The sequence below is a fragment of the Atta cephalotes genome (assembly GCF_000143395.1).
Source record: "Atta cephalotes unplaced genomic scaffold scaffold00002, whole genome shotgun sequence".
Classification (NCBI taxonomy): Eukaryota; Metazoa; Arthropoda; class Insecta; order Hymenoptera; family Formicidae; genus Atta; species Atta cephalotes.
The window spans coordinates 1,784,546-1,807,603 of record NW_012130066.1 but is presented as its reverse complement, the minus strand read 5'-3'; the positions used below and the strand labels follow the sequence as shown (position 1 = coordinate 1,807,603).

At 31.1% G+C, this 23,058-nt stretch overlaps 6 protein-coding genes across 6 annotated transcripts; 2 read left to right on the top strand and 4 right to left on the bottom strand.

The window, feature by feature from the left end:
• Nucleotides 1-325: 325 nt before the first annotated feature.
• On the bottom strand, nt 326-4,079 carry LOC105619893 (dnaJ homolog subfamily B member 12-like). Its single transcript, XM_012201413.1, is given in 9 exon segments — nt 326-435; nt 569-732; nt 815-930; nt 1,019-1,152; nt 2,210-2,350; nt 2,444-2,522; nt 2,524-2,590; nt 3,254-3,407; nt 3,947-4,079. Coding segments are annotated over 9 exon segments (1,098 nt in total).
• A 2,671-nt stretch (nt 4,080-6,750) lies between these two features.
• LOC105619882 (39S ribosomal protein L22, mitochondrial) lies at nt 6,751-7,624 on the bottom strand. The gene is made up of 3 exons (XM_012201403.1): nt 7,391-7,624; nt 7,101-7,314; nt 6,751-6,971 (listed from the first exon to the last, which is right to left on the bottom strand). Exons 1-3 carry the CDS (start codon nt 7,622-7,624, stop codon nt 6,751-6,753), a joined length of 669 nt encoding a protein of 222 aa, XP_012056793.1.
• Nucleotides 7,625-8,585: 961 nt separating this feature from the next.
• LOC105619871 (electron transfer flavoprotein subunit alpha, mitochondrial) lies at nt 8,586-10,605 on the bottom strand. Its single transcript, XM_012201392.1, has 4 exons — nt 10,511-10,605; nt 9,625-9,954; nt 9,082-9,534; nt 8,586-8,986 (listed from the first exon to the last, which is right to left on the bottom strand). Exons 1-4 carry the CDS (start codon nt 10,553-10,555, stop codon nt 8,810-8,812), a joined length of 1,005 nt encoding a protein of 334 aa, XP_012056782.1. The 5' UTR covers nt 10,556-10,605; the 3' UTR covers nt 8,586-8,809.
• A 1,075-nt stretch (nt 10,606-11,680) lies between these two features.
• Nucleotides 11,681-13,569, top strand: LOC105619859 (U6 snRNA-associated Sm-like protein LSm2). Its single transcript, XM_012201381.1, has 4 exons — nt 11,681-11,833; nt 11,950-12,017; nt 12,311-12,401; nt 13,233-13,569. Exons 1-4 carry the CDS (start codon nt 11,831-11,833, stop codon nt 13,359-13,361), a joined length of 291 nt encoding a protein of 96 aa, XP_012056771.1. The 5' UTR covers nt 11,681-11,830; the 3' UTR covers nt 13,362-13,569.
• Nucleotides 13,570-13,869: 300 nt separating this feature from the next.
• LOC105619849 (carbonyl reductase [NADPH] 1-like) lies at nt 13,870-16,098 on the bottom strand. Its single transcript, XM_012201370.1, has 4 exons — nt 16,081-16,098; nt 14,757-15,017; nt 14,267-14,505; nt 13,870-14,173 (listed from the first exon to the last, which is right to left on the bottom strand). Exons 1-4 carry the CDS (start codon nt 16,096-16,098, stop codon nt 13,870-13,872), a joined length of 822 nt encoding a protein of 273 aa, XP_012056760.1.
• A 627-nt stretch (nt 16,099-16,725) lies between these two features.
• LOC105619838 (vam6/Vps39-like protein) lies at nt 16,726-20,314 on the top strand. Its single transcript, XM_012201359.1, has 11 exons — nt 16,726-16,795; nt 16,888-17,061; nt 17,133-17,388; nt 17,464-17,696; nt 17,770-18,014; nt 18,093-18,512; nt 18,602-18,919; nt 19,005-19,431; nt 19,516-19,626; nt 19,697-20,021; nt 20,251-20,314. The coding sequence occupies exons 1-11, from the start codon at nt 16,726-16,728 to the stop codon at nt 20,312-20,314; spliced, it is 2,643 nt and encodes an 880-aa protein (XP_012056749.1).
• The last annotated feature ends 2,744 nt before the right edge of the window (nt 20,315-23,058 follow it).

Below are 23,058 nucleotides of genomic sequence, written 5' to 3'. Positions count from 1 at the left end.
TATATATATATATATATATATATATATATATATATATATATATATATATAGATTAAAACTTCATTTACTTTACATAGCAATCGTTCATTATGCAATTTAAAATTTGTGCATGGAATGAACGGCTAGAACAGTCCAAATATGTTTAGTGTGTTGGACATTGAAATATACTCTGATTTATTCACTCTGAGTGTATAAAGACATTTTATGTAATTCTTTTATAACAAATTTTCATTATACACCCAAAGATAATTATACATGTGTAAATATATTATACATCTATCTACAACACGCAAAACTTCTATTCTTAGGTGACATGTTTTACACATTATGCTTGCAGGTCTTGTAGTTTTTTACACGAAGGTGTTTCGAGATTTTTAGCTTTATAGAACAGTTCTTGATCTCCCAAATTACGGGCTTTCCACATTATACTGTCCCCTATTAAATTACATAGAAAATAAGTTTAAAATTTTCAGAACGTTTACAAAAAATTTATGTTAATTAGCATCATAGTATTAATAAAAAATATAATAAATATATTGAAAGAGATAAATGAAACAAATATACGTACTGTAATTTTTCTCTCTGGCACAAGTTTGCCTCAAGTTACTCACATACTCTTCTTCAATTGAAATTTCTAACCTACGTAAACTGCCTTGATATTCACTATGAAAGTTCTCCTTAACATAATATGATACTTTCAAAGCCTGAGTTGTTCTGGCCACAGAATATTTCCTATAAGTAAGAAAAAAATCATTAAGTTTAAAAATCCTACAAAAATCTACATTTGTATTAATTATTTGTCGATCATACTTACGAACTTGCATGTAGACTATATACTGGATCGGATATGAAAAAGCTGCTCATCATGGTTAACATTATTAGTAACAGAACTGGTAACATCTGAAGAAATGTGGTATATCCATTTATTTGCTGAAAAATGTTACATCATGAATGGAAAAAAATAAGAAGTACTTATTGTTAAAAATTATGCTAAAACTCAAATTTCTTGGTGCTTTACCTGAGAATGAGCATGTTGCGCTTGCGCATCTGTCTGACGCATCCACCTTCCACCTGGCCGACGCATATAAAATTCTTGTTGTGGAAAACCAACACCGAAAAACATGTTGAATAATTCTTCGGCTGTGATATCGGCTAAAGAAGAGACAGATTATGTTTCGATGAATAAACTTGTACAATGTATATCTCTGCGTATGAATCGCTATTTTTCACTAATTCACATTGTATCTACTTCTATAATGCTTTATCCGCCTCACTTCCTGAAGCTTTGCTTCAGAATATAATAAAATATTTCAGTTTCGCTTTTGATTATAAAAGTCATTCAATTTCTTTGCCGGATTTTGATATCGTTACATGTTTTTTGCTAACGCAATGTGAACTACGGAACGCTTACGACTTACTTGTTCGCAGGATCACAGCAAATTGACGAAAATTGTCATAGTTATCTGTATCATAGGATTCATGAGGATCTGTTTTTTTTTATGGTTAAAGGCTGAACTAATGTACATTTTTGGAACTTGAAGTGAGATAGGTATATGTTTTAATAATTGGCGAAAGCGAAAGACAGTTTTAGTGAAGTCTAGTGCACGAATAAAAACCAGATGTATAGTGTAATAAGACAGTGTGAAACATTGCGCATAATGAATAGCATATTGGAAACAATCAAATTTGGATCCAAATGCGCTTTCCTGCCTACAATAGCATACTGGAATAACAAATTGCAATGCTACAGCTACTTGAAATTTTGATTATTCCTTAAAAGATCTACAGTTCACACGCAGAGTTGCGTTAAAATTCAACTCTGTCAACTTGAGTCTTATTATCCTTGTTGGTCCGAATGTTGAATAAAGATAAAAGATATTCGGAATTGACAGAGTCAAGTTTTGGAATGCATCCCAGGAATATAGATTTTTTTTTCTTAAGGAGATTCTCACGTTTAAAATATGAGTCTATATATAATATATAATATATATGCAATACAAAAGTTAATAATATCAATAATATGTAGAAAAAAAATTTCATTGATTTTTACTGTACCATATAAAATTAACAATAATTATGAATAATAGCATAAAATATTATTAGTAACTTTTTTATTCCATTATTTTAATTGTTATACATATTCTTATGAACAAATTGTTAATTAGGAAGTAGTGCGAGAATCTCCTTAATTCTCTTAAACTTCTTTTACCTTCAAATCCACGGGTATAATTGTAATGTGTATGACCTTGGCGGTTGTGTGCATTCTGCACTCGTTCTTCTTCGGGACCATATGTGTCGTATTGTTTCCGTTTCTCCGTATCGGTAAGAATAGCAACAGCATTGCCAATAGCTGTAAAAAATCAATTTTTTACATGTAAATATATTCGCTCTACTTTTTAAATAGATTTAATAAACTCTATTTTTTAAATATATTTTGATGTACCTTTAAAAGCTTCGGCAGCGCCTGGTGCTTTATTTTTATCAGGATGTAATTGAAGTGCTAATTTCTTATAAGCTTTTTTTAATGTCGCTGTCTGTAGCATCTTTACTGACTCCTAAAATCTCATAATAATCTTTGCATTTTTTTATCCTACAATAATAAAAAATTCATCTAAATCATTTATACAAAATAATTAAAATAATTAAAAGATAATAATTGAAGAAGTAAAATATAGATCAAACGTGAAAAAATAAATATTTATTACAATATAAGCTCATTTATTACAATATAAGTAAAAATATTGAAATTTTTTACTTGATTAAAAAAAATAATGGATTATAAAGAAAAAAATTTTAAAAACATATTTTTATTCTTTTACAATTAATTATTACAGCAAAATTGTACTGAGATTAATATTAAAAGATTTTAATGATTCAGTATGAGTTCATTCAAACTTATTTTTTTTAGAAAACTTTGTTTTCCAAATTGTATTATTGTTGTAATTTTATAAATGAACAATATATATTATATAAATATTATAACTACACTATTTTAACTCTATAATACACTGGAGCAAGCCATCGAAATGTTCCAATCCTTAGACAATGACACTTTAATGCAAAGAAAATATTGTTTTCTTTGTCAGGCATTCACTGATTGGCTAATGTTATTTTAGTATCATAAATAGGAAAGAATCAGAACAATAAATATTTATCTTCTTTTTTTCTATTGGACTGCAGTTTTCTATATTTTAGTACAAAGAAAGTGTGCTCTGATATATATATTGTAGTTCATTGAATTAAAACAATTTACCTCTTTACATGCTCCAACTGTTCTTTGGAATACTCTGAATTACCCTGGGAATATGTACTGTCTTTAGCTATATTTTGTCGCTTTCTAACATTAGATTCAGTCGTCTCAGATTTCTGGTTCTGCTTTGAGAGTACCGTTACTTCCGCCAATAATTCTACAAATATAATTATGATTCCTGTAATCACCATCATTCTGACAAAAAGAAGAAACATGTGTATTCTTGCATAAGTTTTATTTTACCTAAATGTATGTGGATAATGTAAAAACAAATTCGTGAATAGAGTAAATTCATTATATTATAAATAATAAAAAGATGAAGGAAAATCAAGTATATAAAGGATAAAAAATAATTTCATTATACATATATTATATATACATATATAATATATAAATAATATATTATACATATGTAAAGTAATATAAAATTATATATATATTAATATAAAATAGTAAAAAAGGATGTTTTGATTTCATTAAAATTCAGCTATAAATATAAGACTAATTATCATATAAAAAAATAAATAAGAAAAATAATAGACAAGATAATAAATTAAAATATATATACAAGAAGAAACTTGGGACAAATCAACATAGGCAAACTCAAAAGTCTAGTACATTCACATGCAAAGTATGCGAAAATTAACATTCTTGCATCAGTGCATTGAACGGACTCTATGAAAATCTCAGGCTCACCATCCGCCTTCTTGGTCGGATAAAGCTTCTGAGCTTTGCGAATGAACTTTTCGGCCTCCTCATATTTTCTTTCTCGCATAAATCGCTCCGCGAGTTCCATGCATCGCTCTGCTTCGTCCTTGTTGCTATCCATCTTTGCTGTTCGTCACTCCGAGGTGTCCCGAGTCCAAAATTTAAGTGTGCTCGTTTGTGATCACAGTGACAGAGCAGAATGATAAATAAATCGCGAAGTGTGAATCTTCAGGCCTGACACTGCATCATAATAATTCAGTATTAATTTAGTTACGTCACGAGCATCGTCACAACTGAGCGACTGTATGCACACGAGATGAGGATAGTCGTTATTAATGATTAATTCATCGCTTGCTATTCCTTGTAATTCCTTGTCACACAAACGAGTCAGCTGTATATACACCGAGGCGATTTGCAAAATAATCAATCTCCAGAAACTCGAATGTTCCGTGAGCAATCGACTCTTCTGAATCAGAATGTCCTACACAGTCATTCTCATCAGTACTTGTTGAACGCGGATTGGCTATCGAGCGATGGCCACGGATCTGTTCGTTTTATTTGCAACTTTTGCACTCATATGTTTCTCTCGTTTTCCTCTGAAAGAATATAAACAAATCATTCTAAAGAGAATAAATATTAAAATTAACACAGATCTGTTTTTTTTTCAGCTAAAGTTTTTGCACGATTCATCTTTTTTTCTTTTCTCTTTATGTTGGAAAGAGAAAGAGAAAAGATGAACCGTACAAGTTCAGCTAAAAAAAAAATAGGCTAACAATAAAATGCACGAAAATCCAAAAGAAAAACGAAAAATTATTCGCAATATATAATTCCTTAGAGCAAATTAAAGAATAAAATAATTCAAAGAATAATTCTGCTTTATCCTTGGAGCGACATTTTAAATGATTTTGGTGTCATCTATAGTTGTGTTTACGAATTACAGTCTCAAACGGCTGCGTTCAGCGAACTCAACAGTTGAATGAGCACTCACTATTATTCTTCCAGATCTAAAATGCTGATTGAATGATCTAAAAGAATACACCAATAACAGCGAGCATTCACTCAACTATTGAGTCCACTGAACGCAGCCAATAGTTTCGTTTGATTTCGTCTTTACCAGAATTCTGTGATTGGTGGATCCATTCAGAAGGGAATCCATAACTATGTATTGAATGCCCTTCTAGAAAATATTTTAACCGCGTGTACGTCCATGTTCATTTTTTAACCGATTTGCTCTCCCATTTGTCGTGTTTTCACGAAAGTGTGAATAGGTACGATGGTGAGTTTTACGCATATTCTCGATATATCCATTTACTTTCTCGCAATCCTATCTTCTTTCATGTAAAAACATTTAAAAATCATATCTGTAGGCTCTGAATTTGTTTCGTATTTATTTCAGTCGGCTCATAAGACATTTATTATCAAGCGAAAGCTTGCGAAAAAGTTGAAGCAAAACAGACCGATTCCCCAATGGGTGAGAATGCGAACCGGTAATACTATTCGGTAAGTTCAAGTCTGATTAGTAAATATATTTCATATTTGTATGACAAAAGAATGCTTACTTAATATTTAAGATGTACTCGCTTCAATTCCTTGCATTGGTTATAAACATCGCTCGTTTTCTTCTTGCATATAATTGCGCAAACGTTGCTATAACGTTGCTATATAATATTTGTATCAAACAAGAAAAGAATTATAGTTTTAAATTGCGAAAAAAGATTAAAATATCAATCTGAATAAGATTTAATACGAATTAAATGTTTTCTTTTGTTTAAAGGTCTTGTAATTTGATAGATTTAAGAATTTCAATTATTGTTATAATTTTCTTGCTATGGATGTAACACATAAGATTTTTATAAAATTATTTTATAACATATTAAGAAATAGAAATATTTCAATTCTTGATAATTACTTTTGGCATAAATTCATGAAACTTAGAATATTCTAATATTACAGCATTATTGCAATATTTTAGCTACATTAAAGTTCAATCATAAAATATGGAACAAAAAATAATATATTACCTACTAGAAATCTTGTGATAATATTATATAAATATTGAAGGTGCTATTAAAACTAATTTTTTATGTGTTTTTTAGGTATAATGCGAAGAGGCGTCACTGGAGGAGAACTAAGCTAAAGTTGTAAATTAATATATATTTGCAGATGATAAATAAAGATATCACTTCTGCATAAGAAATAAAATCTGTCATTTTCTTTTGTATATTGCCTCTATAGCTATACAATATTAATATAATAGAGCACAATTTCACGTTATTATATCAATGATCATCATTAAATCATATCAATATATGATTTAAAATAAAGTATTAACGTATTTTAATTTAGATTTTACACTTCTCTGCAAAAAAAAATGTTTTACACATCTCAATCTTTTGGACTTTGTTACATTTTCGCTACATTAAGTTAAATATATTGTAATAATTTTATTGTCATTCAATTATAATTTGTGTTTTATAGAAGTTAATATATAGCAAATTTTCATATTTACAGATTGCAAAATATTCATTAATGGGTTAACATTTAGCGTCATATAGCAAGATCCATTTGATTAAGTATATAGAACCCTTTCTAAATTATAACAAGACTTTATTTTAACAGTCAGATGAAGAAAGATCTGTTACAAGCTCTGTTAATCTTAGAGAAATAGCACATTATTAATGAATCACTATAAAAATGAAATAAGTGCTGAAAGATGTACCTTTAATATATGATTTGTAAATATAATAATTCTTAAATAATATATTTACAGTATTATAATTGTATTTTCAATATTACAAAGAATTCGGTATTTTGCGCATATGCAGCTGCTTCATCCAATCGTTCAACAATTCTTCGCCAGTTTTGGGATGTGGCAGATAATATTGCTTAGGTGGCGGTCCTTCTTCCAAGCGCACAAAATAGTGGCAATATCTGTAATGCACAACTCCCATGCGTGCCCTAGCATGTCGTCGTATACCCTTTATTACAATACCTTTGGTGCTGAATGATTCCGCTGTGCAAGAAATAATTAAATGCATAAAATAATATTGTTTCCTTGATATTAATCGAATGATTAAAAGATTTAATATATAAAAATACGTAAAAACAGAAATCTCGAATATTGATTGATTCATATACTCACCGACCCACAAATTACTTTTAAATTCAACGTTGTGTTCCTCTACAGCCAAACGTTGAGCTTCCAATATAACTTCCTTTGCAATCTCAGCACCTTTATTATACATAAAACTCAATTGTTTTACAGCTTCGTCTATGGTCATTCCTCGTACAAAGCATGAGATGTACCACATTTTCTTCGGACTGTATTTTATATTTGCTTTCATATGACATACGTACTAAAAAACAATGTGCAAATGAAATGCTCAATAAATTAATAACCAATATTTAATACACATACATAATATAACTTACAGCAGGTCTTCTTTCTTCACCTGGTTTTTGAGGTGGAAATACAGTTTTGTTATAATCTAAAAACTTTGTCGGAGTTTTGTATTTACGTAAATCATTTCTACAGATTGCAGAAATATACACATTGCATGTTGGCATTCGTGTAAAATTTGTTGCACTTGATAGTATACTCGTCTTGTTTATAGCAGATTTGCTATATGATGCTAATTGTTTAACACACTGGCGTATACTCTGCATATTCTATAAATATAAAAATTTGCCACATATTCTATAAATTAAAATTGAATAATAATAAAATTATTATATTTGATTTAATACTTCGAAAATATAACAAATTTCAATTTATATTTTTTTGATAAATGAGATTTACATTCAGTAACAATAAATAATTTGAGTTCGTAAAATGTTTTTTTATAGAGAGAGATATGTATAACATAACCTGTAACAATGTTTATTAAGTAGAACGATAGACACGTACTTACTATAAGCAAATATTCTTGCAAGAAAAAAATTTTCACTTTGCAAACGTATTTAATGTATATTAGTTTTGTATTTAATTACACTTTATTTCATAACATTAATTTATTTTAGCACGCATATAATAACCGATTCAAACCCATTTCATCGTTGCAACATTGGATGTCGCTGGTATCCACAACTCGTTACGTCATCAACATAAATTGTGACTATGAATTTAGAAATTTAGAAGAAGACATAAAGACAAAAGTAATAGTACAAGGGGCTCCGCACAATAAAAGGAACAGAGAATAGAAAATAAGAATTTCAAACCATCGGAAATCATGTATTGTGGAACACAGTTTCTGATAGATTGAAAAATTCTTATTTTCTGTTCTTTGTTCTGTTCTTTTTATTAGCGGAGCCCCTTACATACATGATACATTGGTACAGAAAACATAGTAGATATGGAAAAAAGCACTTTTTACAATTATCAAAATGGTAAATCGAAAGTCAATATATCTTAAGTCAGTTTATCTTAACTTAATGGATGTGTTGTCAGCTTCCAACACTAAAGTTCTAGTTATATATATAAAATATCCATTTTATTTGTTGTGTAAGAAGAAAGTTATTAAATTACTAATATATCATATGTAAATATATAATTATTATATATATATATATATATATATATATATAAAATATAATATTAGTACATCAGGCTTCCCTCTTTATCTTATTAATTTTTGTAGTTTTTATTATTAAAAAATACACTTAACTTACTTTTATTAACTTACTTTATGTAAACAGATTGTAACCATTAAAATTATAAATTGATTTTTATTAAAAATCATCATAAAAATGTTATTCTAAAATTTCTGTATTATAATACAATAAAATATACAAAATAAAATATACAAAAATAAGCATTTGAAATATAAAGTTTATATGAGCTTTGTTTGCAATTTATAACTTCTCCGTTAATTCAGGAACAGCCTTAAATAAATCTGCGACCAATCCATAATCTGCTACTTGAAAAATGGGAGCTTCCGGGTCCTTATTAATAGCTACAATCGTTTTGGAATCCTTCATTCCAGCAAGATGCTGAATTGCTCCCGAAATTCCAACTGCTATGTAGAGATTCTAAAATCATAATCATAAAATATTGGTGTTTGAGATAAGATTGAGACGAGAGTTATTCCAATAAAGTATATTCTAGCAATTAATTTTTTACTTACAGGTGCAACAATTTTCCCAGTTTGCCCTATTTGCATATCGTTTGGCACAAAACCAGCGTCGACTGCGGCACGGGATGCTCCAACCGCCGCATTGAGCTTGTCTGCCAATGTATACAGCAGTTGAAAATTTTCTCCGGACTTCATTCCACGTCCACCGGAAATCACAACTTTAGCAGATGTTAATTCTGGTCTGTCGGATTTGCTGAGCTCTTGTTTGATGTATTGCACTTGATTTAAAGTATAATCGTCAGTAGGGACAGTTTCACACTTAGCGTCTCCACCTTCTAAAGGTAGCAACTCGAAAGCAGTACCTCTTACGGATATTATCTTTACATTATCTTTAGATTTAAGAGTTTCAATGGCATTACCAGCATATATGGTACGTACAAAGGTATCTGAAGCTTTTATGTTGATAATATCACTTATTGGTGATACATCTAACTTGGCTGCAACCTTCAATAAAATAGATTTATATGAATTAACATAAAATTGACATAGTTGGTTTGACATAATTTCTTAGAAGAGAATAAATTGTAAACTAACTCGAGGAAGCAATGCCTTGCCAAATGCACTTGCACCAGCTAATATATGTGTAAATTTATGTTCGTTGCACAGCTTAAGTATAAGTGGCGTCAATGATTCTGCAGTAAATCCCTTAAACGCATCGCTATCTGCGAGGAAGACCTTAGATACGCCTTTGGCTTTGCACGCATTCTGTGCAACTGTTTGGCATTTCGTACCAGCTACTAATACAGTGATATCGCCACCGATCTTCTTAGCAGCTGTCAATGTGTTGCAAGTGAGTGGGAATAGATTTTCATTATTATGCTCTGCAATGACCAAAGTAGATTCGTAACGTGCCAATGAGGCAAACTGAAAATAAGTGACATTTATGAGACATTTAAATTTCAAAAACAATTAGAAAACAACTACACTACTATCTATTATTAGTTTAATAACAAATTCAGACGCAGTTAGACACTAGATTAGCGCACTAGAAACTACTGCACATAAAATTAACAAAAAGCAAATGTATAAATATTTTAAATGATTAAATAGCAACAATAATATTGTCATGTTATTTAGAAAGAATATACTCATATTATTTCATTGTCAAAGTTGAGTACATTATGTCACAATTTATTTAAATACTTTATATATTATAAAGCAACCTTCAATGTATACTAATTCACTGAACTGCAAGTGAGTATATTTATCATAGGATATCATACAGAATTATTTGGAGTAATTAACAATTATAAATAATGACTTATCTCTATCTTGTGCTTTTCATAAAAATAAGAATACATTGTAACAATGAATTTTAAAGTCAAAGTCGATAGAACGCGTACTTATATATGAATATATGAATAGAATCAACGAAACAAACGAAAGACGGAAATTAAGACGAATTCGAAAAGAACCTTACTTTGCTAGTAGTTCGTAATAACGTCTTGATGCAGGTGGAAAACATCGTTACAGAATTTCGGATTCTTTTCTCTCGTCTTCAATATTTAACTGCAAAAAATAGCGTTCCCTAATCAATGACGATCAAGTCCAAAGTCCTGGCAGTTATAGCAGAAGCACCAATTGGTAAGGGCATCGGTCACTGCACCGGTAATATATATTGTTGTATATTATTGCACATTAAGAGATCATAAGTATTTATTAAGTATTTATCTCAAAAAATTGCGTTTGCTTTAATATCTATAAATCTATTCATAGATCTACAAACATTTTAACATGTAACAACGTTAATATAAACTTCATTTTTCTTCGTGAATGCATTTACATTTAAGCTTTATTCAAACAGACTGCGTAATTCTTATATGAAACCTATTTGACAAAATTATGTGTCAAGATTAAAGTCATATTGTTAAGAATGCTAAGCTTTTGTTGCATGAACGATTGATTTTTTTCCATTATATATGTTATGTAAAATTATAGCAAATCATACAAAATCATATGTGAGGCTGCTGTTCCATTGGAAATTTACAGCGAAACGGAACAGTGAGACTCGAGTGAACATCGAATTTAAGGAACTGAAAGTGATAAGACAGAGAAAATAGCTTGTTGCTTTCTCACTTTATCTCATATTCATGTTCTCTTAATGGCGAACGCGCACGCGGGCGAGATAGATGTCGTAACTCTTAGGAGCTCCGTACAATAAAAGAAACAAGGAACAGAAAACAAAGAATAAGAATTTCAACCTATCAGAAACTGTGTATTTCGCAATACATGATTTCTGATAGGTTGAAATTCTTATTCTCTGTTCTCTGTTCCTTTTACTGTGCGGAGCCCCTAAGACTAACACTATTTTCTCTGTCTTATCGCTTTCATTCTGAATATGGAGGAATCATTAAAAAATTATCATTGATGACTGAACTCTTACTAGAGGAACTCTAGTATAAACAAGATTGAATATATATCACAATTTATTTTGAACTTTGTTCTATGACTGAACTTTTTGTATTTTCAATTTTTTTTCTTTTTCTTCAATATTTTAAGTGCAGAAAGTACACGTGCAATTACAAATAAGATTGTTGAATATTTATGCGAATTGTTCAAGTTTCCATTCTATGTACCTTCTATTTCATGCATTGTTCATATTGATGCTTCGTGAACCTATAGACATAGATTATAATTTTACCGCCGAGATTTGTTTGGAACGCATTTATTATTATAAATACTTGTAAACTAGCATATACGATACTGAATATACAATCACAGTGATCTTTCGCAAATTATCATGGTAAGTCTTAACGTAAAGATTTTCACACTAAGAAGACATGTAGAATTCGGCTTTTCATAGATGCGAATAACACTCGGACGTGTACCAAGTTCAACTGAGCGTATTTTTAATTTCAGCTGTTTTATTCCTTCTTCAAATCCTTGATCGGAAAGGACGTAGTGGTCGAATTGAAAAATGACCTCAGGTGAGACGTCATCACATGATTGTTTTTTGAGTAACATTGATTGTGAGCAAATTCCGTCTTAGATTAATACATATTAAAAGCTACATGAAATTAATAAAGTTAATTGCAAAAGTATATAAATGTTTTAAATGATTAGATATTACATTTATTTAACAGAATATACTTGTAATTTTACTGTCAAAGTCGAGTTTATTATGTCACTGCATTTAGATACTTTATTTAAAATAGCCTTTAATGTGTACTAATTCAGTGTATGATCATCATACATATTATGCAATATGATTTTGTTTTAGTATCTGCGGCACATTATATTCTGTCGATCAGTATCTGAACATAAAATTGGCTGACATTAGCGTAACAGATTCAGAGAAGTATCCTCACATGGTATGTTAATTACCATTGACATTATCATATAAAGGATTTTGCATTAATTGTTTTTAAAAAAGGATTTTAATTAAATTAGTTGAAACTATAATATTTTGATTATTCACTCTGAGCACTGAAAATCTATATTTCAGGTTATGTACATATATACTATATATAGATATTCAATATGGCAATGAAAGGCATCTTTTATAGCTTATGAGAATCTGATTAAAATAGAGTCTTCATAAAGCACAATCATATTTAAAAAAACTGGACACATTTCTGAAAGTTGCTACTTTAAATCTAAAAAAATTGAAAAGTACTTATATCTATAGTATAGTTTGTTTTTTCAACAATGTAGACATTTATATAATCATATTTAAAAATGTCAGATATTAATGTAGATACAGATGCAAATACATACACACCAATATACATATTTAGAAGCATACTATCCTTTTCCTTACATAGACACTGAGATATGAATTTCGAAAATGGACACATATGTGGTCCATTTTATATAAGTGTTTTTAATTGCTTATACAATTAAAAAACTGTACTATAGATAAAGGTGAATATTTTTAATACAATTAGACTCAAAATAGCAACTTTCAAATGATGCTACAATGAATTTGTCCATTTTTTAAACATAAAAGATGCCTGTGAAAACTTTTGATCGACATCTCATAAGCTACAAAATATCACAGTTTGTCAATTAGATTAAAATCTTTTTTATATGAATGGAGGGAAATTTAATTATACAAATTGATTCATCAATAGACATGCAATGTAGCCATTAAAATTAATGTGCAAATAAATAAAATTAACGAATTGTATATTAAATTGCAGTTATCGGTAAAAAATTGCTTTATCCGTGGATCTGTGGTGCGATATGTACAACTTCCAGTAGATGAGGTAGACATTCATCTTTTAACTGAAGCGGCACGGAGGGAAGCAATGAATGCTCAAGCAAGATAGCTCATAATTTCATTAATATATTGCTTATATTAAGAATCCATTTCTTCTCTTTAAATACTACTATTTTGTATTTAGTATAGAAATAATATATGGAATCGTTTTGCATTATTCACAAATTTTTTTTGAAAACGTGGATAATAATGTAACATTCTTCAATATATATTTTTATTCAGTTATTTTAATATAAAAGACATTTGTAACAAAATAATTTTTGTAGTTTTTATAAGTTCTTTGTTATCCTTAAGTCAGACATAAAAAAAACATAAGGCAATAAGATGTACTTACTGTGAATGAAATGACTTACTTTACGTTCTCTACTGTGATTGGTCGATTCGCTTATTGTTTATGATTTTTTATATGTTTCTAGCTTTATTCTATTTTTTTATTAAATTTATGTTATAGATATAATTTATTTAACATCCACGTATTTATTCATTTATACATTTGAACATGTTATATATTATAGCAGTACAAACCAGTTTACCTATCTTATCTATGTTCCATATGCTTATTTCCAATCTGCTAATGTCTTATCGTACCAGATAAATTTTCCTTTTATCTCTGTATTTTTCGGCAACAATGCACAGTAAACAGGAGCTACAGCTCCTTGATCTGGAGTCAAAATTCCCTTATGCAAAGTAGCATCAGTATCTACATAACCAGGATGTACAGCATTCACCGCAATATCTTCTCGGGAATCCGCAGTGAACATGGATTGGTGAATACCAGCTAAGGCGCTAACGCCTATTTTACTCGCTGCATATGCTGAATCTGACCACCCGACTTGTAAATGCGTACCAGATTTTGCAGCACTGGAAATAAATCCATATATAAGAATATAAGAATATAAATCTTGAAAAATTAACGTATAATCAATGCAATTATAAAAAAATGTTGAATTTTACTCGACAAATTCGTGCATGATTTTATCCAATTCTGTTTCAGTCAAATTTGGATTGATTAATTTCTTTTTTAAGTTATCACCAGTAATTTGTGACAGACATCCAAAACTGCTAGAGACATGAACCACCCGCGCGTGTGATCTGAGTAATGGATAGAGAGCAGTACACATTCTACGCAAGCTGAAATAGTTTATTCGTATAGTTTCTTCCGCTTGGAACTCAAAAGGCTCCGTAGCATCGCTCTGTAATAAGTAAATTTCATTATATCTTCTCGATATTTTATTTTTACAAAATCATTCAGTTATTCAATTTATATTCAAATATGCTATATATAGGGTAGCAATTTTATTTTTTCTCTTTTTAAAATCAAGTTATTCTTTTTAGAAATAATCACATTTTTGAAAATAAATTAGAAATTTGTCGAATATTGCGTTTACTATCAATAATGTCTTTAATTATTAACTAATTATTATAGTAATATATATTTAATTACTTGAAACATTATGGCAGCATTGTTAACCAGCACATCGAGGCCACCATACGTATTTTGCAAATAATCCCGGAATGTATTAACACTATTGTCATCATTGATATTCAATTGATGGAACTTTGGATTCAAACCTTGTTTTTTCAATTCACTGACGGCATTCAAGCCACGGATGGTATCGCGAGCCGTCAAATAAACATTTCCATCATATTGTTGGCAGAGGGCTTTGACAATGGCAAAGCCGATACCCTTGTTTCCACCAGTTACCTAAATGACAATATTATTTATTAAGATTTCTAAATGCTTTACTTATTCTTATACTTATATATTTAAAATAAACACATTCTGTGCCAAGTCAATTTCAAAGGACTTGATCATCACATGTCACGGGTTATCAGTATTCATGATATTTTTGTATTATATTTGTTAAAGAAATATAAGTTAAAAAATTGTAAAGATTATACAGAAAAGGCCTAATATATCCATGTATAATATTAAAAATGATTTTATAATTATTTTCTTTTTATAATTAGTCACTGGAAAGAAAAAAAAAATAGAATACGAAGTCCAAAGAATAAAAATTATGTTAAATTTTTTCTCTCTCGAGAAAAAATGCTTCATATATAATTATATAAAACATTGACACATTTTATAAATATTCAATTATATAATATATATAATTATATAATTATATATAAATTATATAATTATATAATTATATATAAAATATGTCCATATATATAACATTTTTTCTCGGGCTATGTTTTAACTTAATATGTTTAAAAAAAAAATGTAAAGTTATATATATATATATATACACACACACCAATGCTAGGATTTACTTGCATTTCATTTACATTTACATTTTGACCGATAGCTAACTTGATTTCTACCTCTTTCTTCACCAACCCGTGCATCGATCGACATTTAGGCTACGCGCGAGTTGGTGAAATAAATCAGAAAAGGTTGAAAATCGGCCAAAATGTGCAAGTAAATCCCAGCATTGTGTAAATATAAGAAAGAAAAAAGAGAAAGATTAAAAAGTATAGACAATTCAACTACAAATAATAAAAATTACAATTGCTGTTTGTAATAGTTAAACTTTTTGTGTATCTTATCTTTTTCTTTCTCCATTTAATCAGATTTGTTATATAATTATGTTCTTTAATATATATCTTTAATATATTATATTTTAATAATTGTTAAAGTATATATAATAAATCACATATATAAAAAGAAAAAACCTATATGTCAATCTGAAAAGATAATCTACAATAGAAATATCAAAGATTCTTTACTATTACTTTATAATTTTTGTACAGTTACATACCACAGCAATACGCTTCATTATTTTTTACGTAATTTTTTTGTTCTCACACAACTACAACTCTCACCACATGATCACCTGTCTACTACGTATACAATCTTTGAATTATCAAACTATCAGGTCTATTGCGTTTTCGAAATCTTCAAAAATTTTTGAACTTAAAATAAAATAGATATATATTTGGGCGTTGAAAAGAGAGAAAGCGAAGATGCTGAGTGTAAAAAGTGCAAACAACGCGAACTGACATATGATGTAAATATTAACATTATGGTATAAAAAAAAACTTGCAAAAAAGATTTACAGTGAATTACGAAACGCAGCTCTTTTGTGAGGAGGTCGGAATAATAAAAAAAACAGGAAAATAAGAAATAGAAACTATTGTATACGAATATGACATTCAAAAGTCACGCAAGACCGCGGGATGCTGATTGGACGAGCGATGTTAAGTTGAATCCTCAAAACTATTAAAGGTCTGTTCTCAGCTACGATTCTGCGATTGTTGTCAAACGCCAGTCAAAAATCGTTTAGAATGTGGGAGAATGCAATAGAATGCACTCTGATGCGTTGTCGACCAACTTAAGTATCGTCAATAGTTTGAAAAATTCAATAATTTAATAAAGTGTGATATTTTTTTTTAAAATCGCAACGATGCACGATGCTTACGAAGAAACGTCTATATTAAATATTACTGTGCAAATTGAATCTATGGCTGCTTATGGTAAGAGATGAATCTTAGTTGATCATGTGGTGCGATTATCAGGAGAATTCCTGTGAATAGACAGAGCATTTATTGAATTTTAATTGTTTTAGATGACAACTTACTAATAGGCACCAGAGAAGGTCATCTTCTTATGTATAATGTTCCAGTAGTGTTTGATGACAGCCACAAATTAGAATTGTTACGTCACAGCAAAAATTTTAACAAAAAACGCATCAATCAGATAGATGTTGTGCCGGAATATAATTTATTGATCATTCTAACAGGTATACTTGATATCATGAGTTAATTGATAATTATTATTTCTATCTCTTAGTTTAATTGAGGAAAATTTTAGATAACATTGTATGCATTCATGATTTAAATTCACCAAACTTTCAACAAATATGTCAATTACCAAAGACTCGCGGCGCCACTTTGTTTACTCTGGAGATTCAGTCGACCGAAAGCCTAACAGGAGAAAAAAACACTGTGGTTCGTTTATGTGTCGCTGTCAAACGTAAATTACAACTGTATTATTGGAAGGGAAAGAAATTTGAAGAATTTAACAATTTTGAGTTAACAGTGCCAGATATACCGCGTCAATTGTCATGGTAATACATGCTGAACAATTATTGAAATGCTACAGCATATGCCTCTATTTTGATAAATTTGTATTAATTATTGAGGTGCGGCGAAACATTAATATTAGGATTTCGTGGATTGTCCTATACAATTTTCGACCTAAACGATAAACCTAAGGAGCTCTTTCCCACCGGTAAATCTCCAGAACCAAGTATTACGAAACTATCAGATAGTTCTTTTGTCCTGGGCAAAGATTCTCAATCATTTATCATGGATACAAAAGGAGAATTGGTTCAACACAATCCAGTAAAATGGTCAGATGCGCCAAATGCAATAGGTATAGAGAATAGACTATCATTATTATTTCTCTCTTTAATTATAATTAATCAAATTTTTTTGTAACATTTTAGCATGGGATGATCCTTACTTACTTGGTATTGTGCACGATAGATTGGAAGTGTATACATTGGAAGGATGTCTACATATTCAGACAATAAAGGATTTAAATAAAGCTAGACTTATATATCGATGCAAGCAAGGGAGAGTCTTTGTGGCATCCATTAGTCAAATTTGGTGTATCAATGCAATTGATGTTACTTTACAAATTAGGACTTTGCTAGAGCAAAATCAGTTTCAGCTGGCATTAAAATTAACTGTATGTTACTTATATCTAATGTTAATATAAATTATAATTCATTTTTTATATATACAATATTATTGACATGTATTTTAGAATTTATCAGACATAACAGATGAGGAGAAAGTCAAACAGACGTATAAAATACAAACATTGTATGCACATCATCTGTTCTACAATAAACGGTTCCAAGAGGCAATGGATTTATTCTTGAAACTGGGAACTGATCCATATGAGGTGATAAGATTGTTTCCAGATTTAGTTACACCTTCGACCAATACTCATGAACTCAATGAACCAGCACCCAGTTTGCCAAAATTGCAAGATCATGATTTAGAAAAGGGCTTACGTGCATTGATAGTTTTTTTAACTGAAGTCAGGCATAAGCTAATGGCAAAGGACAAAGAACTTAATAAGGAAAAAAATGGAGTAAATGGAGAAAAAAATTTAACCGCTGTAGCTACGGAGCAGCTTCTAAAGATTATAGATACGACCCTTTTAAAATGTTATTTGCAGGTAAAAGAGAAGAAGGATAATAAAAATCTATATGTGGAAGAAGTTCTTTGTGTTCACACGGAATAAACATTGAACGAAATTTGTTTTAGACCACTGACGCTTTGGTAGCTCCTTTACTTAGATTGAATCACTGTCATTTGGCAGAAGCTGAGAAAACTTTATTAATGCATCAGAAATATCCGGAGCTTATTATATTGTATCAAACCAAAGGACAACACAAGAAAGCGTTGGAGCTACTGGAGAAACATGCAAAGGAAAACGATTCTAGTCTGAAAGGCACTGAGAGAACTATACAGTATTTGCAACATCTCGGCAAGGATCACATGGATCTAATACTAAAGTTTGCTGGATGGGTTTTAACGGAGGATCCTGAACAAGGCCTTAGAATATTTATGGAAGATATACAGGTATTTTTTTGTTCTGTTCTGTTCTTTGTTTTCACATTTAATATTTTCCTTATTTATACATTTTTGTTGCCAATTTTGTTTGTAGGAAGTTGAACATTTACCTAGACCAAAGATATTGGATTACCTTCTACGTTTTCACAAAGACTTAGTGATACAATACTTGGAACATGTAGTACATGTTTGGGAAGACACCAATCCGTTATTCCATAATGTTTTGATACATCAGTACAAAGAAAAGTGTTTAGCTTCTATGAATGCAAATGCAACTCCAGCGGAGAAAGAAATTTCACAACACATTCGACAAAAATTACAACAATTTTTAGAGAAATCGACACATTATACACCGGAAACAATATTAGTGCATTTTCCATTTGACAGCTTGTTCGAAGAACGTGCAATTATACTTGGACGACTCGGTCGTCATCAACAAGCCATATCGATATACGTTAGCCTTTTAAATGATATACCACGCGCAATACAATATTGCCAAAATGTATATATAAGGTATCAAAGTAAGTGGATTTTAAAATATTCAGTATTAATCATAATTAATTATAAAGGTAATATATAATTATTTGCATATTATATACTTTAAGATCAAGATCGTACATTGGAGAAACCAAAGCAGACGGATAATGCTGATGAAGTATACGTTTTGCTAATTCAGCAATTATTGAAACCCGACAATGAAGGAATTTTGATGGCTGGTAAGTATTGACATAAACAAAATTTGTTTGATACAATGTTACGTATATATCATTATTTTTATTGTTTAAGGTTGTAATCCGGAAATTCAAAGAACGACACAACCAGATTTAGAAATGGCCCTTCGATTGTTAGAGGAGCACGCCTCGAAGATAAATCCTATGAAAGTCCTGGAGGTGCTACCGGATTCCGTTCCTATTGGTAGAATAAAACATTTCCTGGAAGTTAGCTTACAGAATAACTTAAATGCAAGGCGGAGAACTCAGGTTCTCAAAGGGCTGCTTTACGCGGAACATTTACAAGTGCAGGAGCAACGAATGCATTACGAATCACAGAGTGTCCTCATGACAGAATTTAATATATGTCCAGTTTGTAAAAAACGATTTGGTAACCAAAGGTTTGTATATGTGTCTATTATTTAAAGTATTTAAAGTATTTATCGCATGTATATTTAAGGCCTCTATTCTGTAATTTTTAACGATAACGTCTGTATCATTACATTATTACTGCATAGTTTTTTTACGATATATAAAACATGCACATTGATACGCAATGATACTGTTAAAGAATTATAGAATAAGGATCTGATAAATCATTTATAATACTAATCAATTTTGTTTCCTTAGCGCTTTTGCGAGATATCCCAATGGTGATATAGTGCATTACTCTTGTCAAGACCGCAAGGGATAAAGGCAGAGTTGCAAGATTATACATAAGTCACATAAGTTTAAGATTGTATATATCGAATGTACGCATTTTATATATATGAATTTCGTATACATGAAATTCCGATATATGTATTGTTACGCTAAAAAATTATCTACTCTGCAGTCGTATTAAAAATTAATAGTAAAACTATTTTTCATAAGAAATTTATTAAATCGAACTTCTTTCTTTTTTTTTTGTGCTTGTACATTTCATAAAAGAGAAATGCAAACAAAAAAATATTAATTATGTAGAATACGTAAGATGTATTTTACCGATCGAAATCTTCGCAGTAATAATCGAAGTCGTCGAACGTGAAATAAAATTTGAAAAATTACGAACTAAGAGCATAGTCCATTCGCATCTCGGCTTTGAATTCCTCTGCGAGTATTTTAATGCCGAGGCGCGATTGGTTGCACAATGCACGCCCGCGTGACATTCGAAATCGAAGTTTGCGAAGCAAAAACTAGTGGTGGCTTCTTCGCGACCGCAGAATTTTTACTATAACGATAACGGCGAACACATAGCATCTATTTACATAATCACGAGAGAGAAAAAAAAGAGTTAAAGCTCTAAGGAGTACAGTGTGGAGGATGGGGCGTGACCGCGGTCCAGAATACGGATTGATGATGTCATAAGCGATCATGTATTCCTACGCCGGCCGGCGTAAAACGGCCGAGAGATAGGTACAGTACAGATGAGAATGCTCGCAATTGTCCAAAGCATGATCCTACACCATGTCTTCGAAGTTTGATTTGTTTAGTTGAAAATCTTATTTATGTCAATTTTATTTTTCATTTTATTATTATTATTTTTAATATATTTATTATTATTTTTAATATATTTATATATTCATTTTATATATAATTTGCATCACGGGAAATTTGTAAATTTGTTTTTTTTTTAAGACATTCCAAAGAGAATATTCTTTATTGTTCAAAATTTTGCAAGCGTATTTAACGTTGCGTTCTGTAAAAATCTGTAAAAATAAAGACAAATATTTTGTTTTCAAAATAACAATTGAACTCTCGATGTTGCATTTATAAATTAAAACATCAAACTATGATTTTGTAGAATCGAAAACATAAAAATTTTGACTTGAAAAATTTTGTTTTTTTAAAGAAAGTTTTTTTGAAAATAGTATTACATCGATTTGCTCACTCAAAGAATTTTATATCGCATATTCGAGATTAAATGACGTTTTATTCGATGCATACTTCATTTCATAGCTGAACTTATCGATCTTTTCTTTCCGATGACCAAGACGCACCTTAGACAAATTTAATACTGTAAGTCTTAAATAAAGTGATTAATTATTTACCTATAAACTACTGTACTAACAACAATGATTTAATTCTCAAAATAAATAAATAATCATTAACCGATTTAATACTTACAATGAGATTATATTTATTAAATTTTTTTGATGTGATATTTCTACTTCAACATAGATTAATTTATTTAATCTCGGTTTACTTTATTCATTTTTTTCTAATTCTTATGATTAGAAAAAAATGAAGAATTAGTTATTAAAATTAAACTCTATATATATGTATAAACGGGCATAAGGGACTATTTTATCTTGGATGTATGCGACGTGTTACATGTACAATACGACATAAGCGACGTTCACATCAAGTGTTGGTACAGTACGTCTGACACCACATACTGTACCAATTCCCCACAAATCCCCGCGCTCGTTCTGGAGTCCAGTTCTTCGGACTGATATTTGGAATTCGGGCGAGATTCGGTCGGGGTGAAACCAGCGGATAGACGCGTGCGCGCTTTGCCTTTTCCAATTTTCCGCGTCGACCGGGTCAGCGCGCGCGACGATTCGACGAAGCGCCACTTTCAGCCACTTTTTGCGCGAAGGGACTAGCTGCGGCGGCGTAGGTGCGCGCTGCGCGCCGCTCAGTCGGTTGCGCGCCGGTCGAGTGTGTGGATGGGTGGATCGGTGTTGGATCGTAATTTGGTGGTATTTTAGTGTACCGGACCGGAGACTTTTATGCGAGTTGCGTGGCGGAACGGTGCCGCGGGGTATCCTTACGCGAGGGTAAGTAAATTCGACATTGTACAAGTTTTTCTCGGCCGTCCGGCGTTTCAGTGGAAACACGAAGGAATGGCTTCAGAGCCTCGATTCATTCGGTGACGGGTGGATATTGGTGTCGGGATAAAAATGGCGTGCGCCGCCTCGGTTTCTCTCTCTCTTTTCTCCCTCTTTCTCTTTCTCTCGCGCTCTCTCTCTCTCTCTTCCTCCGTATACAGTAGTACTATGACACCAGATAGTACTATGGCCCATCGATGCCGGTGCGTCGCGACGGTGAGTCGCGCTGTCAATAATGATCGTGCGGATATCGTGAATCGCGTCGCGACGACGGTGGCGTCGTCATCGCCGTGTCGCCCACGGAAACCATGGGGCCCTACCGGCATCGATTGCTGTGTCGTCGTCGTCGTTGTCGAGCGTATCCCACTGTATTTATCTCATTGAATCACCACCACCCACCCTCCCGCCTTCGTCAATTCCTCGATTTCTTTCGTGTTTGCCTGGGTTTGATTCCCCGTGACGATATCTCGCGCGGGGCGTCGTCGATTCGTGAAACCTCTCTCTCTGTCTGTCTCTCTCTCTCTCTCTCTCTCTCTCTCTCTCTCTCGATTGGCTTCGATCGGCGAACTTTTTCGCGGCCTATATCTCTCTCGATGGCGAGGTCACCGCCGGTCGACTTTAATTT